This window comes from Bombina bombina, chromosome 8, assembly GCF_027579735.1.
Source record: "Bombina bombina isolate aBomBom1 chromosome 8, aBomBom1.pri, whole genome shotgun sequence".
In the NCBI taxonomy this organism is placed as follows: domain Eukaryota; kingdom Metazoa; phylum Chordata; class Amphibia; order Anura; family Bombinatoridae; genus Bombina; species Bombina bombina.
Window position 1 is genome coordinate 103,577,268 of NC_069506.1, and position 18,332 is coordinate 103,595,599.

Consider the following 18,332-nt stretch of genomic DNA (forward strand, 5'->3'; position numbering starts at 1 on the left):
ACATTTTTTGCTTCCAACTCTTGGTGATACAAACCATCTGTCAGTAAATAAAGACATTATGCTCGATAGTAGCCAAAACATTAAACACAGACATTACGATTGGTACAAGCCAAACCATTAAAAGCAGACATTATGCTTGGTATGAGCCAAATCAAGCCATTAAATATTCTTAATTTGATAAAAAGGGCCTATTGTTTGTTCATACCGCTGGGTATTAGATAATTAGGAATGTCTTGCTTTGCTTTAGAATTAAGTAATAAACAGAAAACATTGCTGCCCAGTTATTGAAACCTAATAAAACGAAGCCAGTCTGTAGGTGATAATAAAAATGTTAAATCGGTACATACTGCTTTACCTTTCAACACTACACCATGTTCACTTCTTTATTTCTTTGAGCCATTTAACAGCCATAAAGATCTTAAGAATAATCTAGAAGTGAAACATACAAAATAAAATCATAAATGTTCTCATGTATAGTGCTACAATTACACTTTGTGTAATTCAGAAAATGCATTTCTGTTAAAAGGGACTCTCAAGTCAAAATTAAACTTTCATGATTCAGATACAGCATGTAATTTTAAACAACTTTCCAATTTACTTCCATTAACAAATTGTGCACAGTCTTTTTATATTTACACTTTTTGAGTCGCCAGCTCCTACTGAGCATGTGCAAGAATTCTCAGAATATATGTCTATGCATTTGTGATTGGCTGATGGCTGTCACATGATATAGGAAGGAAGAGTGGAAATAGACATAACTTTGAGATTTGTTAGAAATTTACATAGTCTTTTTATCATGTATTTGTTGATTATGCAAATCTACTGTATTTACTGGTCCAACCCTTTGAGTGCTAACCGCAAATTGTTCCAGTCAGGTGATGACGACAGCTAAAAGCCGTCGCTAGCACTCAATCACCTTCAGCACAATCTGAGGGCTCCCACTGACTCCCACCCCGGCGATCTAGCCTGTATAGTGACAGGCATCGCCGGGGCTTCACGTTTCCCATGGTGTCGTCACGCGCAATGACGTGATGACGTCACTGCGCAACTTTATTAAAAAATTACAATGTACAATATAGGGAAATGGGGGCATGCTGCTTAGAAGCCTGCATCTCAGGCATCTAAGCAGCTACAGACCCCCAAGACCCCCCATTGGAAAGGTAATCTGGAAAAAAAAGAAGTAAAAAATAAATATGTTTAAAAAAAAAAAAAAACCAACTTAGCACCCAGGTGGGAAATGGCTTAGCACTCAAAGGATTTCAAACGTGCCGAGTACAGTTTTCAAAAGGAAATGAAACCCAAAATATTTATTTCAGGATTCAGATAGAGCATTCAATTTTAAACACTTTCAATTTAAGTCTATTATCTAATTTGCTTTGTTCTCTTAATATCCTTGGTTGAAAATCATACCTAGGTAGGCTCAGGAGCAGAAAAGCACTGCTGGGAGCTAGCTGCTGATTGGTGGCTGCATATATATATCTCTATTGATTGGCTCACCTAATGTGTGCAGTTAACTCACTGGTACTGCATTGCTTCTCCTTCAACAAAGAATACTATGAGAATAAAGCAAATCTGATAATAAAAGTATATCGGAAAGTTGATTAAAATTGGATGCTCTATCTGAATCACAAAATAAAAAAAATTGTGTTTCATTTACATTTTCTGATCACCATTTTTCTTGCTGGGTTAGGCTAATGAAGACAATAGTATGCACTTTAACCTCTTGTGGTAATGTGGAAAAAAAACTTGCAAATCTCAGAGCTAAATAATAGGAACAGAAGACAAAATAAATAATAAAAGTGTAATTTAATTTTACTGTGCATAATTAAACAATTTATAGGAAATTCACTTTGAGCTGTGTGTCCCATTACCATACTGAGGTACAAATGTATGTGTTACTGTTTAAGTCTGTCATTCTGGGGTTCTCTGTAAGGGAGTAGCAGCAAAGTCATTGTTCCAATATCCACATTTCTTGACAAAAACAATATAATGCAATGAATATTTCCATATGGTCATTAGTAGCCATAATTATGGTGAAAGCTGGATAATTTATAGATACTTACCCTATCTGTTTGTTAGTATGCTGAAGGATGTATGTGGTGTAATAATACAAATGACAACCCTTAGCAGCATCTTTATGATTCAGGAACTGAGAATATTTGAGTAGGAGCTCCATCATAATAAATAAGGCTATTGTTTAGCATCTGTACTGCACTCAAAGATGCTGAAGGTGGGAAACCAATTAATTAATAAGGAGTGGCCATATGTCAGAAATTGAATTCACTCATTTCCTGGGAGTTCCAATAACCCTAATTGCAAAACTTGGCCTGTGGCCTAAGTTCACTGACTGGGTGGTATTACATAACCTTTTTTGGGCAGATGTAGGGCGTCCAGCTTTGGACATTCATTAGCAAATGGCTATTGTATATATCAAGCTCAAAGCTTCTCCAAGCCGCATATCTCACTCAAACAGACAGCGATCGAAATGTCCACTATAGATAGGGTTTGAATTTACTAAAAGATTTTGACAGTGTAGAAAAAAAAAATACTTATTTAATAATGCTGAGTGGACTTGTGACCCCCCCAATTGGTGACCTCAGGGATTTTCTTTCTGAGCCTTGTCATTTTGATTTAGACTATGGCTGTTGTCACCTGGGGAAGACAAATGTCCCTGTGTGTGCTTCAGTGTTACATATAATATTTCAGTGTAAATTAGAAATTATATAGAAGTTGTGTCAATAAAGTCTGTCTTTGTTTCATACTGTGATCAAACAATGTAATCTTGGAGGTTTATAATAGTGGTATTTCTTTTGTTGTGGGTTTTCTAGGAAGGCATTTATTCCTCAGCTAGGCTAAACAGAGGCAGAAATCTCCCATTTAAATGATCAAGCTTTATAAAATAAAATATATACAAACATGCACAGGAACCCATGTGTGTAAATGTACACAAAGACAATGCAACCCCCCCCCCCCAAATAAACAAAAAAACTTTATTGAGAAATTTAGACTATAGAAAAGAAATTATATACTAGTATAACCATCATAGACTCTACAGTTAATGTTGTAGTAACAGGATATAACATGATAATATAAACTAAATATAACCCTTTATGTTTGTCTGAACATAAGATATAAAATATTTTGTAAAAAAAGACAAAACAAAAAAATGCCCAACATTTTCTGGGAAGATTTAGTAAAAAATATACACAACGTTTGTTTGCTTTTAAAATAGAGTAGTTCACTGCTAGTTGCTATCTATTTTCTAATTTGAGTTTTCATGTTAGTGTAATGTTAAAATACAAATTTAAAAATAACATATTCCTAAACAATACATAAGGCAGTTGGTTCTCTATTAGGGCCCAATGGTGCAATTTGATTTCTGATGGTAACTTTTGGGAATTACAATACAGCCATCCTAACTGTGTTCCTGTTTCTATAAGATAAATATGCTCACTGGAGTAGACATGGTAATCTAGTAATTAACAAACAGCATGTAGGGAAGTGTATTGTACTGTAACCGCAAACTTTAAAGAGTGTCACCCTTTTAACCAAGAAAACAATACACAAATGGTCATCTTTTAAGAATAGAATAAATATGTTTAGTCGTCAAAAAATGGGCAATATATGGGCAGATAGCTCAGCATGCTAAGGCAGTGTGGCTGAGCTCTGTAGCAACCCAAGGGTTGCAGGTTTGATCCCCGGCAAGGTTCACTCAGCCTTTCATCCTTCCGAGGTCGATAAAATGAGCAGCGCCTTGAGACCCTTACGGGTGATTAGCCGCGCTTTACAAGTACCCAATACATACATACATAATTCACTTTTAAGGGCGGTAGTAGTTATTATCTTTGTTTTTGGTTCTTCAGGGTGTGCTTTTATTTGTGGATTCCTGTGAACTGATTTAAATACATTTTGATTAATTTGTTTAAGAAACCACTACATGGGAATAATAAAGTGATTTTCTTGTGGTTGAGAAAGGTTAGCTTAGATCAGTGGAGATCTAGAAAGGTTTACTTATCCTGCTTATATTTTTCCAATCGTATCTATAAAGATCTGTAAAACTGAGTATAAATTTCCAAACACTTAAATAAAAGTTCCAGATATAATTATAAATATACCCATATATATCTATATCTGCCTGTCTGCTTTATATTATTTACAGGTACATTAATATATTCAATGAAAATAATTATGGAAGAACATAAAACAGATTTTCATAGGAAAATGCTTTCTAGATTATTTTATTTAATGCATAATATTTTGTGGGGAATAAAATATATTGGGTTATCTATCTATCTATCTATCTATCTATCTATCTATTTTCACTATATATAATCTATGTAGGAATTACACACACCTATATTCACATTTATCTAACTTTTCTCTTTCAGTATTACGAGATGATTTTCGTCAGGCTCCCAATGACGTGGTTGTGGCAGCAGGAGAACCAGCAGTTATGGAGTGTATACCTCCCAGGGGTCACCCTGAACCTACAATTTCTTGGAAAAAAGAAAATGTCCGCATCAGTGATAAAGACGAACGCATTACGGTAAGTCATCTTTTATTATGTATGCCTTACAACTCCTTAGTCGTATAGTAAATTGATTAAAAAAAGTGCAGAGCAATATCTTGTCTTTTATGTGATATTGTTTCAATGAAAATATCACCTTTTGATTTGTTCAGCCCAGATTGCCAATCAAGAGTACTTAGAATGACCTGTTACTTTGAATCATGGTGGTGTGAGATATGTGACAGATTACAGTGTATATTGCACAGTAAGCGAACATTCTTTTTTTTTTTTTAAATCAACTTTGTAGTTTACAGCAGAGAACATTGTACAGTTTTCATTTTAAACTGCCAACAGTCAAGTAAATGGGCCATTTTCCTTGTAGTTTAGCAACCTGCTGTGCTATCAATTGATTTTTTTTCAAGTGTTCATTTTCATTTGCAGTTACTTGAAATTGGAGTATTTTTCTGTGATATGCAGCACCCTCATTTTACTGGTTTTTGTGACTTTAGTGATGTGTGCTTTTTGTTATTATTATTTTTTTATTTTACGTTCTGCCTTCATGTTAAATGTTAAAGTTTCATAGAACCGTAGCACACCTAAAAGCTCAGCCTCTGTGCTAGTTTTGATTACATGGGCCCAGTGGTGGTTTTATATAAGTGACGGAGGGTGCTATTCACCTCCTAATTCACATGTTGCACCCCTATTCAGCTGCATAGGGCAGTGCATGCTCTGCCAAGCAACTCCATATATTATGCTCTTTGTCTTTTTCACCACCCAAATATTTCATCTTAGAACCGCCACTCACTGCCTGGGCCCTGAAAAAACTTTCATGCATCCATTTACTGAGAGTTGTGCCCTAAATTTACACCAATTTCATGTTATGACTACAAAAGCAAAACTAATAACAAGAAAATGTATATTGCCAAAAGCCTTGTTATTCATTCTACAATATTTCCTAATATAAGTATAGCGGTTTAAGTTTATGATAAGATGTTAAAAGGTTTTGAAAGTTTAAACAATATATTGCGTGACTTAAAGGGATATGAAACACCAATTTTTCCTTTAATGATTCAGATAGAGCATGCAATTTTAAAGGACCACTGTAAGTAAATATTTTCTATGCCTGTTACTAACTAACTACCCCAAATACGCTTTTTATCAATAGCATTTCATTAACATATCTCTACCGTATATAAGAAATCTTGTCTGCAAATTTAATTGTTTTCCAAACCCACTCCGTGAGTATCCTTTGCTCTGTACCAATCCGTTTACAATACCTAGGTTTCAAAATGGCGCTTTAAACACAAAGTTATTGGTATAAGTATTTTGAACATGCAGTGCTGAAAATAGTGGGCAGGATAACGTGACATCATCGGCGAATAAAAGATATAACTTTTAGAACGTTATGAAACTTCGTTTTGGAGAAAATATAGGTCAGTAGTTTTTAATTAATGTTTATTAACTTTAATATGTTAGCTGTTTAGCTTAAAAATTATAACAGAAAGTAATCCTTTAAGCAACTTTCTAATTTACTCCTATTATCAAATTTTCTTCATTCTTTTGATATCTTTAATTGAAAAATCAGGAATTTAAGCTTAGGAGCCGGACCATTTTTGGTTCAGCAATAAGGTAGCACTTGCTGATTGCGGCTTACATTCCTGTTGTTTCAAATAAAGATACCAAGAGAATGAAGAAAAATTGATAATAGGAATAAATTAGAAAGTTGCTTAAAATTGCATTCTCTATCTGAATCATGAAAGGAAAAATTTGGGTTTCATATCCCTTTAAATGGACATTAAACAGTATGAGATGGTAATATAAAATGTTTAGCTATGTTTATTAAAACACGTTTGCAATATACTTTCAATATTTTTGTCCCGTTTTCTTTTAATTTAATTTTGAAAACTTTCCAATTCCCCAAGTTTCTATAAAGTAATGGGTTCCTCCATGTTGTAACTTAACCACTTAGTAACCAGACCATTTTTCAATTTTATTACCGTTAAGGACCAAGGCTATTTTTACATTTCTGCTGTGTTTGTGTTTAGCTGTAATTTTCCTCTTACTCATTTACTGTACCCACACATATTATATACCGTTTTTTGTCGCCATTAAATGGACTTTCTAAAGACACAATTATTTCCATCATATCATATAATTTAATATAATTTTTTTTTATAAAATATGATGAAAAAATGGAAAAAAACACTCTTTTCTAATTTTGACCCCCAAAATCTGTTACACATCTAAAACCACCAAAAAACACCCATGTTAAATAGTTTCTAAATTTTGTCCTGAGTTTAGAAATACCCAATGTTTACATGTTCTTTGCTTTTTTTGTAAGTTATAGGGCAATAAGTACAAGTAGTACTTTGCTATTTCCAAACGATTTGTTTTCACTAACTTTTTCACAAACTTTAGGTTTCTCACTGATATTATTTACAAACAACTTGTGCAATTAGGGTACAAATGGTTGTAAATGCTTCTCTGGGATCCCCTTTGTTCAGAAATAGCACACATTTATGGCTTTGGCATTACTTTTTGGTAATTAGAAGGCCACTAAATGCTGCTGTGCACCACTTGTATTATGCCCAGCAGTGAAGGGGTTAATTAGGTAGCTTGTAGGGAGTTTTTAGGATTAATTTTAGCTTTAGTGTTGAGTGATCCCTCCCTGACCCCTCTCAAACAGCTCTCTTCCCTTCCCACTCCACAATTGTCACTGCCATCTTAAGTACTGGCAGAAAGTCTGCCAGTATAAAAATAAATGTGCTTTTGTTTGTTTAAAAAAATGTATATGTTTTTCGAAGGTGTAGGATCCCCCCATTACAAGCTCCCTGATCCCCCCAAAAAAGCTCTCTAAGCCTCCCCTCCTCAACCTTTTGGCCGCCATCTTAGGTACTGGCAGCTGTCTGCCAGTACCCAGTTTACAAAAATTTGCCCTTTTTAAAAAAAAAAAAAAAAAAAAAACCCTTTTCTGTAGTGTAGCTGCCTCCCTCAATACCTTAGCCCCCTCCCAGATCCCTTTCCCAATACTTAAAAATCACTCTCCCTCCTTCCCTTTCACTATAGATGTCCCAAGCGCTTCCACCGCTTGAAACCCCAGAGGACGTTCTAGGCACGTCCTTGGTCATTAACTGACACTTTTTGTAAGACATGCCTGGCATATCCTTGCTCGTTAAGGGGTTAAAGGGACTTGAAATCCACAAAATGTCTTTCATTATTCAGATAGAGCATGCGATTTTAAACAACTTTTCGATTTATTTCTATTATCCAATTTGCTTCATTCTCTTGGTATCCCTTCCTGAAGCAGCAGCAATGCACTACTGGGATCTGAACACATCTGGTGAACCAATGACAAGAGGCATTTGTGTGCAGCCACCAATCAGCAGCTAGCTCCCATAATTGCATAGCTGCTTCTGAGCCTACCTAGGTATGCTTCTCAACTAAGGATACCAAAAGAATGAAGCAAATTAGATAATAGAAGTAGATTAGAAAGTTGTTTAAAATCACATACTCATGTCTGAATCATGAAAGAAAAAAAAACTGGGCTTCATGTCCCTTTAATGTTTCCTCTTATCTCTTTCTCTCTTGCTGAGGACAGTTAGGGACACACATACAATAGGAAATAAATTACCTAGACACTAACTGTGCATAGACACTAACTGTGCAAATGATGGTAAAGGGGATCCTAAAGCTTTACACGTATTTCTTTAATACCTTACTAATAGAATAAAAAAAAAATCTGTTTATTATTCTCAGCATAATATTTATTTGAATATAGTATTACATCTAGCATTTAGTTACTGTTTAAATTTGCTTAAGTACCTACATAAATGCCAACAAAAAGGAAACATATTTAAAGGGACATTACAGCCCAAATTGGAATCCACATGGATGCATTTCAGATTTGAATAAAAGTATTTTTGTAACATAGTAAAAGCTATAGCTGTTTGGAAAGTGTATTTAAGTATGCACCGTGCACCAGCATATTAAAAACAGCACTTGCTCAGAGAAGTCTAAGGTGCTTGTATCATCTGGTAATGACTCAATTTGAACCATTGCTGATTTGATTCAAACCCCACTGGTGCTCTCAGCTGCTGCAGCATTTTAAATACTGGCACACTGAGAATATCTAGCTATCATATGCATGTGCATAGAAAAATGCTAACACTAAAACAGTTTTAACTTTTACTAGAAGCAATTTTTGACAATACATGTATATTGCATATATGTTTATATTCAAAGTAGTAATTCATCTATGTGCATTTGAATTTTGACTGGAATGTCCCTTTAATTGTTAGCTTGATATGATAATCTCTACTAATTACATAGAATATTGTTTCATTTAGATTCGAGGAGGAAAGTTAATGATGTCCAATACCAGGAAGAGCGATGCCGGAATGTATATTTGTGTGGCTACGAATATGGTGGGAGAACGTGACAGTGAACCTGCTCAGCTTGTGGTCTTTGGTATGTACAAACCTGAAACCATGGTACCATGTATACAATTTAGCACATCATGATTAGTAGAGATGGGTGAACGTTTTGCCACATTTGTTTAAAGTATCAGATTTTAGGTTCTTGGAAAATGAATGATAAACAGTTTCTAAAAATATTGATCTTTCCAATTATTGAATGAAGTTTACTAATATTTTATCTCATATTTGTAAGTAGCTTTACCAATGCAGCAACCAGAAATCTATCTCCTACTGATGAGTTCCAAAAAGAACGAAACAGGCTGTCTAGTGAGTGATTTCTGGATTGCTGCAATAATCCTGTTAAAAGGATCGCTGTGTTAAAACAGTATTTGAAGCAAAAAAACTGAGAATTTGCATATCTAATTTGCATATCTTACCCAGAATTCTCTTGTGCATTGGTAACATTGTATATGGAGTATTTCTGGGAAAAACCAAGTGGGGAATCTTGCCTAGATGTGCTAGTTTCCTATGCAAATATTTACATTGATTTATATCTGAATATTAACATTCGAGTGTTGATTCTCAGAGATCAGTCTAAGTCGATTGAAACCAATTATTTATAGGTAATATTCAAACATTTTAATAGAAGAATTAATGTTTAATTTTTCAATTTAAAGCCCAAATTCTCTAATTCCTAAAGTCTACCCCTTACAGGGATACTAAACCCAATTTTTTTTCTTTCATGATTCGGATAGAGCAGTGACGTGCAGTGACGTCAGAGGCTGGTGAGGCAGTGGCTAGGATACGCCTTCATTCTTTAGATATCCTTTGTTGAAGAAATAGCAATGCACATGGGTGAGCCAATCACATGAGGTATCTATGTGCAGCCACCAATCAGCAGCTACTGAGCATATTTAGATATGATTTTCAACAAAGGATATCAAAAGAATGAAGACAATTAGATATTAGATGTAAATTGGAAAGTTATTTAAAATTGCATGTTCTTTCTAAATCATGACAGAAAACATATGGGTTTCATGTCCCTTTAAATGGTGTCTTGGAAAACTGGTCAACTTAGTAAACATCTGATTTTAGTCTAAAGGATTGTAACAGAAACTCTTGCCAGATAACAAAATGCTTGCTCTGATTATGAGATCTAGAAATCCATGCCCATTAAACCCTTAATGACCACAATGTACCCTGTATGTCACTGGTCGTTAAGGGTTTTTTCAGGACATAATAGCACAAGTCTAGCAAGAACACGCTATTAATGCCCTCCCTCCAGCAGGCTTTGTGGAATAGAGCAGTCTCAACGCTGGTGGCAAGACCACGCTATAAAACAATCAAGTCCCAAAAAAAGGCCAACGACATACAGGGTACGTCGCTGGTCCTTAAGGGGTTAAAATATGTTTAAAATATACTTTTTACTTTAATGCTGCAAATTATGATTATAGATTCTTTCATTATTCAGTAAATATAAAAATGTCTTGATCCAGTGGCGGCTGGTGAAATTTAAAGATGGTGGGGCGCTTGACCCCACCCCTTTAAATAAAGCCACACCATCAGATGGCACTACCAATTCATTAATTAAATAAATAAAAGGTAGACAGAAACATACACAGAGGGTTAGAGAGAGAAAGAAAGAGAGAGAGACACAATCACACACAGAGGGTTAGAGAGAGAGAAAGAGAGAGAGACACAATCATACACAGAGGGTTAGAGAGAGAGAGAGAGAGAGAGAGAGAGAGAGAAAGAGACACAATCACACAGAGAGGGTTAGAGAGAGAGAGACACAGTCATACACAGAGGGTTAGTGAGAGAAAGAGACACAATCACACACAGAGGGTTAGAGAGAGAAAGAGAGAGACACACAATCATACACAGGGTTAGAGAGAGAGAGAGAGAGAGAGAGAGAGACAATCACACACAGAGGGTTAGAGAGAGAGAGAGAAAGAGAGAGAGACACACACAATCACACATAGAGGGTTAGAGAAAGAGAGAGAGAGACACAATCATACACAGAGGGTTAGAGAGAGAGAAAGATAGAGACACAATCACACACAGAGGGTTAGAGAGAGAGAGAAAGAGAGAGACACAATCACACACAGAGGGAGAGAGGGAGAGAGAGAGAGAGACACACACACACAATCACACATAGAGGGTTAGAGAAAGAGAGAGACAGACACAATCATACACAGAGCGTTAGAGAGAGAAAGAGAGAGAGAGACACAATCACACACAGAGGGTTAGAGAGAGAGAAAGAGAGAGAGACACAATCACACACAGAGGGTTAGAGAAAGAAAGAGAGAGACACACAATCACACACAGAGGGTTAGAGAGAGAGAAAGAGAGAGAGACACACAATCACACACAGAGGGTTAGAGAGAGAGAGAGAGAAAGAGAGACACACACACAGAGGGTTAGAGAAGCACAATCACACAAAGAGGGTTAGAGAGAGAGAGAAAGAGAGAGAGAGAGACACAATCAAACACAGAGGGTTAGAGAGACACATAAGGGAGGAAGAGAGACAGAGAGACCATGGGGGAGAACAACACATAAGGAGAGAGATGGATGGATAGATAGATAAGATAGATAAGATAGATAGATAGATAGAGAGAGAGAGAGAGAGAGAGACACAAGGGGGGGGGGGGGGAGACCACTGCATTTTTAAGTAAAAAAAAAGCAGAGCTACAGAGAGTTCAGAAAGTGAAGGCAAGCTGTTAAGTTAGAGGGTGTAAAGGTTGAGTAAACAAAATACAAAAATGATCATTAAACTGCTGTTAAAGAGTAAAAAAACAAAAAAAATACTAAACCACATTCATTAAATTATCATTTTCACTAACAGAATCCCTTTCAGTGAAATCTAAGGTTGTAGAACTTTCTTCAAAGATGTGTCTTAAACACTACTCATTGACTGCATCTCTCTTCCTGCTCTGCCTCTGTCTGTATTAAGGAAGTGACAGTGGCACATTCCACTGCACTTAGAGGGGATATACAGAACTCTCTTTTTCATTTTAGCAAAAGCTGGCAGCTTCACAGCACAGCAACAAAATAAATGAAAGTTTTTTTTTTTTCCGTTTTTGTTTTGTTTTATATGATTTAACATCCAGCCCCAACCCTAAGTTCCACTGACTAATGCCTCTCACTAGATTGGTTCAGCCCAAATAGGACTGCCTCAAATAAGCAATTATGGACATGCAATGATCTTAACCACTTTGATCCAGTAGGTGGCGCAGCATGTTGTGTAATGGTGGGCAGACCTGCTTGTGCCTCTCCATTGCACAACATGTAGCGGTGAAAAAAATTTGCAATTTTTTATTTTATTTTTTTAAAGCCAATAAAAAAATATATATATTTTTGCCCATATGAGAGGTGAAGCACTGCCTCACCTGCCTCTAGTGACTGCACATCACTGGGATAGAGCATACAATTTTAAGCAACTTTCTAATGTATTCCTATTATCAATTTTTCTTCATTCTCTTGGTATCTTTATTTGAAAAAGCAGGAAAGAAAGCTTTGGAGCCGGCCCATTTTAGGATCAGCACCTGGGTTGCACTTGCTGATTGGATAGCTAAATGTAGCCACCAATCAACAAGCACTATCCAGGGTGCTGAAAAAATGGGCCAGCTCCAAATCTTTCATTCCTGCTTTTTCAAATAAAGATACCAAGAGAACAAAGAAAAATTGACAATAGAAGTAAATTAGAAAATTGCTTAACATTGCATGCTCTATCCCAATCATGAAAGAAAAAAAATGTGGGTTTAGTATCCCTTTAATGAAAAGTTGTCACTTTTTAGTTTTTATACTGTTATTTTCTCATATTCATTTCAGACCTTCAGTTTATCTTAGAAAATACAAAGGGCATTTTTTTTTCATGTTCATCTTTAAAATAGGAAGGAACAGAATATGTTCAAGACATGTGTTGAGTAGGAGGTAACAAATGAATAATGTAAAGGTTTGGAGACATAACTTAAAATATATCACAATTATTTTTGAAATACCAAACTATAACATTTAATTTGACATATATATATATATTCAAGACAGCAGGTTTTACTTTTTGTTGTTGTTAAATTCCTAGTTCAGCTGATAAATACAAAACAATTTATTCTGTGAAGAAGAAAATGTTGTTTTGCATGTTCCTTTGCCAGCAATATGGGCTGACTAATTAGTGTTATAGTGATGGGCCATTGTTTAAGTATTTTTCCAGCACTTTTGAAGTTTTAAAGCAGAAGATTAAAATTCAGGTTGTTGTATTTGCTGTTATTACAAGGTGAAATTATATTTTGCATTGGAGATAATAAAAAAGATGAAATAAATAAATAAATATATAGGGCCCCATTTATCAAGCTGCTAAAGCATCTTCGGGGGGCCTGAAACGATTGTTAAAGGACGAGTCAACACAGTAGATTTGCATAATCAACAAATGCAAAATAACAAGACAATGCAATAGCACTTAGTCTGAACTTCAAATGAAAAGTAGATTTTTTTCTGACAATATTAAAAGTTATGTCTGTTTCCATTCCCCCAATACCATATGACAGCCATCAGCCAATCACAAATGCATACACGTACCATGTGACAGCCATCAGCCAATCACAAATGCATATACACTTATTCTGTGAATTCTTGCACATGCTCAGTAGGAACTGGTGACGCAAAATATTTAAATATAAAAAGACTGTGCACTTTTTTAAATGGAAGTACATTGGAAAGTTGTTTAAAATTGCATGCTCTCTCTGAATAATGAAAGTTTAATTTTGACTTGAGTGTCCCTTTAAGTAGCAGTGATCTTAAGACTGCAGCTGCTTAAAGTGATTGTAAACTTATTCGTTATGGGAGAAATCGGTGTAACTATGATCAAAATCTAACCCCACTTTCATTCATGATTACTTTTTAGGGCGCCAATCTACACTTTTTTTTCATTGATGCTTCTTTATCCAAGGGGCATGCTGTATAAGGACTTGGCCGCCAAAAGACCAGAAAATTAATTGGCTGGATGAAGAAACGCCACTGAAACAAAAAAGTGTAGATCGGCGACGGGAGGAGGAGCGATATCAGTAAATAGGAGTGATTAGCTCTAAAAGCACTTTTATTTAGAAGCGAAAAAAGTAATCATGAATGAAAGTGGGGTTAGATTTTGATCATAGTTACACTGATTTATCCCATAACAATTAAAGGGACAGTCTAGTCCAAAATAAACTTTCATGATTGAGATAGGGTATGTAATTTTAAACAACATTCCAATTTACTTTTATCACCAATTTTGCTTTGTTCTCTTGGTATTCTTAGTTGAAAGCTAAACCTAGGAGGTTCATATGCTAATTTCTTAGACCTTGAAGGCCGCATCTAACCTGAATGCATTTTGACAGTTTTTCACCACTAGAGGGTGTTAATTGATGTCAGTCCTATAGATAACACTGTGCTCACGCACGTGGAGTTACCTAGGAGTAAGCACTGATTGGCAAAAATGCATGTCTGTCAAAAGAAGTGAGATAAGGGGGCAGTCTGCAGAGGCTTAGATACAAGATAATAACAGAGGTAAAAAGTGTATTAATATAACTGTGTTGGTTATGCAAAACTAGGGAATGGGTAATAAAGGTATTATCTACCTTTTAAAACAATACAAATTCTGGTGTAGACTGTCCCTTTAAGTTTACAATCACTTTACACTCTCCACCACCTAAAGTGTGGTAGGGTTAAATCATCCCGATCCAATCAGGATGATTGACAGCCCTTGCTCTTGACTGATTGGCTGCCAGCAAGCAGGGGGCGGTATTGCACAAGCAGCCGCTCGTTGCTTAGCGAACCATGTCCATTCAACCTATGTTAAATGGAGCCCTTAGTGTCACTGATCATTAAAGGGACTTAGTGCACCACAAGTTGCTGTCATTCATATCAAATAGCAGCATCTAAAGATATTTTTGCATACAAGACAAAGGAAAAGCTTTGTAAATTTAAATTACAACTTTATCGGTTGTGTACTTTCTACAAAACCTTCATCTGCTGATAAGCACTTACTATTAATTTTTAATTACTAGCATTAGTAGGAATTAACTATAAAAAAAAAGTTCATTAGTAGAAAATGCATAATTGATACTGGAAAATTAATTTAAATTTGAACAGCTTTTACTTTATTTTTTTTTATTTTTTTACAAGCAATAAAGTCAATATGTTTGATTGGTGCTCTTTAATATCCATGACAGAAAATTGTACAAATAACTTCCAAAAGAGGACAAAGCAAGATTTTTATGGTTGTTTTGTTTAACTCTGCGTATATTTTTGCATCAGCTGCCCACTAATAGTCAAATTCAGTAAGGATTATGTATTTGTGTAGGATTTTGTGCTAGGAGTAGAATTAATGATCTGTTTTTAGACATGCAAATGATAACATAATTGGCTTTACTGAGTAATGTGTTTAGAACAAAGTGTATATATGTATCTATGACCTTAATTTGGAACACTGTTTATATCAGTATATTTTTGTGTTGACCTATATATTTATTAATTTTACCCATATGTACTGTGTTGTCAGAGCGTCCAACTTTTATAAAACGGCCCATAAATCAGGTTGTCCTAGCAGATGATGTGGTAGACTTCCAATGTGAGGTACAGGGTGACCCTGTACCTACAGCTCGTTGGCGTAAAGAAGAAGGAGACCTACCACGAGGAAGGTGAGTGGTACTAATGTTTGGAAAATTAAAGGGACACTGTACCCAAAAATTTTCTTTCGTGATTAAGATTGAGCATGAAATTTTAAGCAACTTTCTAATTTACTCCTATTATCAAATTTTCTTCATTCTCTTGGTATCTTTATTTGAAATGCAAGAATGTAAGTTTAGATGCCGGCCCATTTTTGGTGAACAACCTAGGTTGTCCTTGCTGATTGGTGGATAAATCCATCCACCAATAAAAAAGTGCTGTCCAGAGTACTGAAACCCAAAAAATGCTTAGGTGCCTTCTTTTTCAAATAATGATAGCAAGAGAACGAAGAAAAATTGATAATAGGAGTAAATTAGAAAGTTGCTTAAAATTGCATGCTCTTTCTGAATTACAAAAGAAAAAATTTGGGTACAGTGTCCCTTTAAATCAATGAAAGTAAACTGATTATTTTGTGATCTTCTCAATAAAATGAACACTTTTTTTTCAAATACATTATACATAAATCTTATGTTTCAATGCAAACTAATATTCACTTTAAAGGTATGAAATTCGGAGTGACAACACTTTGCGGATCTCTCGAGTGACAGCAGAGGATGAAGGAACATACACTTGTATAACTGAAAATAGTGTTGGCAAATCCGAGGCTTCCGGAACCCTATCAGTTCATGGTAAGACTCAAGATATACATTTAGCCTATCCACCAGTTAGTTATATATACTGTAGCACTTTATAAATCTGAAACTAGTATCCTATAAAAGATGATTATATACTTTTTATGTTATGTAAATATGTCAAGAGTGATCTAAATTTATATTGAGGTATGTTTTATTAATATTTTGCCCATATATGTAGTTTGTTTAGCAATAGTATGTTTCACTTAAAAAGTATACCTTATATCTTTAACTATTTGTTGAAAACAGGCCTGCTCATATTTAAAGGGACATGAAACCAAATACATTTTTTTCATGATTCAGATAAAGCATGCATTTTTAAGAAACATTCCAATTTACTTCTAATATCAATTTCCTTTCATTCTCTTGGTATCCATTATTGAAGGAGCAGCAATGCACTACTGGTAGCTAGATGAACGCAAGCCAATGACGAGGCATATACGTGCAACCACTAATCATTACCTAGCTTCCAGCTCCTATGTCTATCTAGGTATGCTTTTTAACAAAGGATACCAAGAGAAAAAAGGAAATTAGATAATATAAATAAATTGTTAAAGTTGTTTAAAATTAAATGCTGTATCTAAATCATGAAAGAAAATGCTCATATCCCTTTAAATATAGTTTTTTTTTTTTAACTTTCTAAAAACTCTTCAGTTACTCGTAAATTTTGTCTGCACTGCATCTGAATCTAATAGCAAAACGTGTCATCCTATTAGACTAGTAGATATCAGTCTTTTAGCGTTTGTTGTGCAAAAGCTTTAAAGATAGCTTGAATATGTTTGGTTTCTTCAGTGATATCATTTAAATTAATGGAAAGATTGTTTGTTAGAATTAGTTACTCTATCCAAGTTTCTAATGCAGTAAATGTGCCATCATGGCACCAAAAATAAGTAGCCAATGAGAAAGAAGAACTAACATTAAGACCAATCAATGCATTACTAGTGATCACTACCTTGTACTTCTGACGGTAATATTTGTTATTCCTAACAAGCTCAGTTCATGCCACACATGCAAATAACCATTCCCTGTCATTTTGTGTTCACTTTAATTAACATTATATACAATGTTTAAAACACTTAAAGGGACATTAAACCCAACATTTTTATTTCATTATTCAGACAGAGAATACAATTTTAAACAACATTCCAATTTACTTCTATTATCAAATTTGCTTCATTCTTTAGATATCCTTAGTAAAAGAAATAGCAAGGCACATGGATGAGCCAATCACATGAGGCATCTATGTGCAGCCACCAATCAGAAGCTACTGAGCCTATCTAGATATGCTTTTCAGGAAATAATATCAAGAGAACAAAGCAAATTAGATAATAGAAGTAAATTAGAAAGTTGTTTAAAATGTTATTCTCTATCTGAATAATGAAAGAAAAAATTTGGTCTAATGTCCCTTTAATTGCAACCATGAACAGATATTCTGCTTGGCATATCTTATATACAAATGTGTTTACAGTTTAAAATTGTATTTTGAGCAATATTTTAACAATTTTATAAAACATTGAAATTCTTGTGTTTGCTAAAAATGTATTCTTATTAAAGGGACAGTCAACTCCAAAAATGTTATTGTTTAAAAAGATAGATAATCCCTGTATTACCCATTCCCCAGTTTTGCACAGCCAAATGATTATATTAGTATACTTTTAACCTCTGTGATTACCTTTTATCTAAGCCTCTGCAGACTGCCCCCTGATCACATGACTTTTTATTTATTATCTATTGACGTGCATTTTAGCCAATTAGTGCAATGTCATCCATAACCCACGGGCGTGAGCACAATGTTATCTATATGGTACATATGAATTAGCCTTGTCTTGTTGTGAAAAACTAATAAAAAAGCATGTTATAAGAGGCTTTCTGTAGGTGCTTACAAACGGGTAGAAATTTAGAGGTTTAAATGTTATAAAGTATATTAAGAAAACAATGTTGGTTGTGCAAAGCATCTATCTTTTTAAACCATAACAATTTTGGTGTTGACTGTCCCTTTAAGGGCAGGATTGAACCATGAATACATTTCAAAGCTCTGCTCTAAATATTATGAAGATAATTGACTTTAGTTCTCTT

At 34.8% G+C, this 18,332-nt stretch overlaps 1 protein-coding gene across 1 annotated transcript in view; it reads left to right on the forward strand.

Annotated features, from left to right (window-relative positions):
- The window catches only part of ROBO3 (roundabout guidance receptor 3), a 255,098-nt gene that overhangs the window by 140,629 nt on the left and 96,137 nt on the right, over positions 1–18,332 (forward strand). The window contains exons 3-6 of the mRNA XM_053690485.1: positions 4,389–4,546; positions 8,854–8,974; positions 15,458–15,596; positions 16,126–16,253. Of these exons, the coding sequence (XP_053546460.1) occupies positions 4,389–4,546; positions 8,854–8,974; positions 15,458–15,596; positions 16,126–16,253 (546 nt within the window). The remainder of the gene's footprint in view (positions 1–4,388; positions 4,547–8,853; positions 8,975–15,457; positions 15,597–16,125; positions 16,254–18,332) is intronic.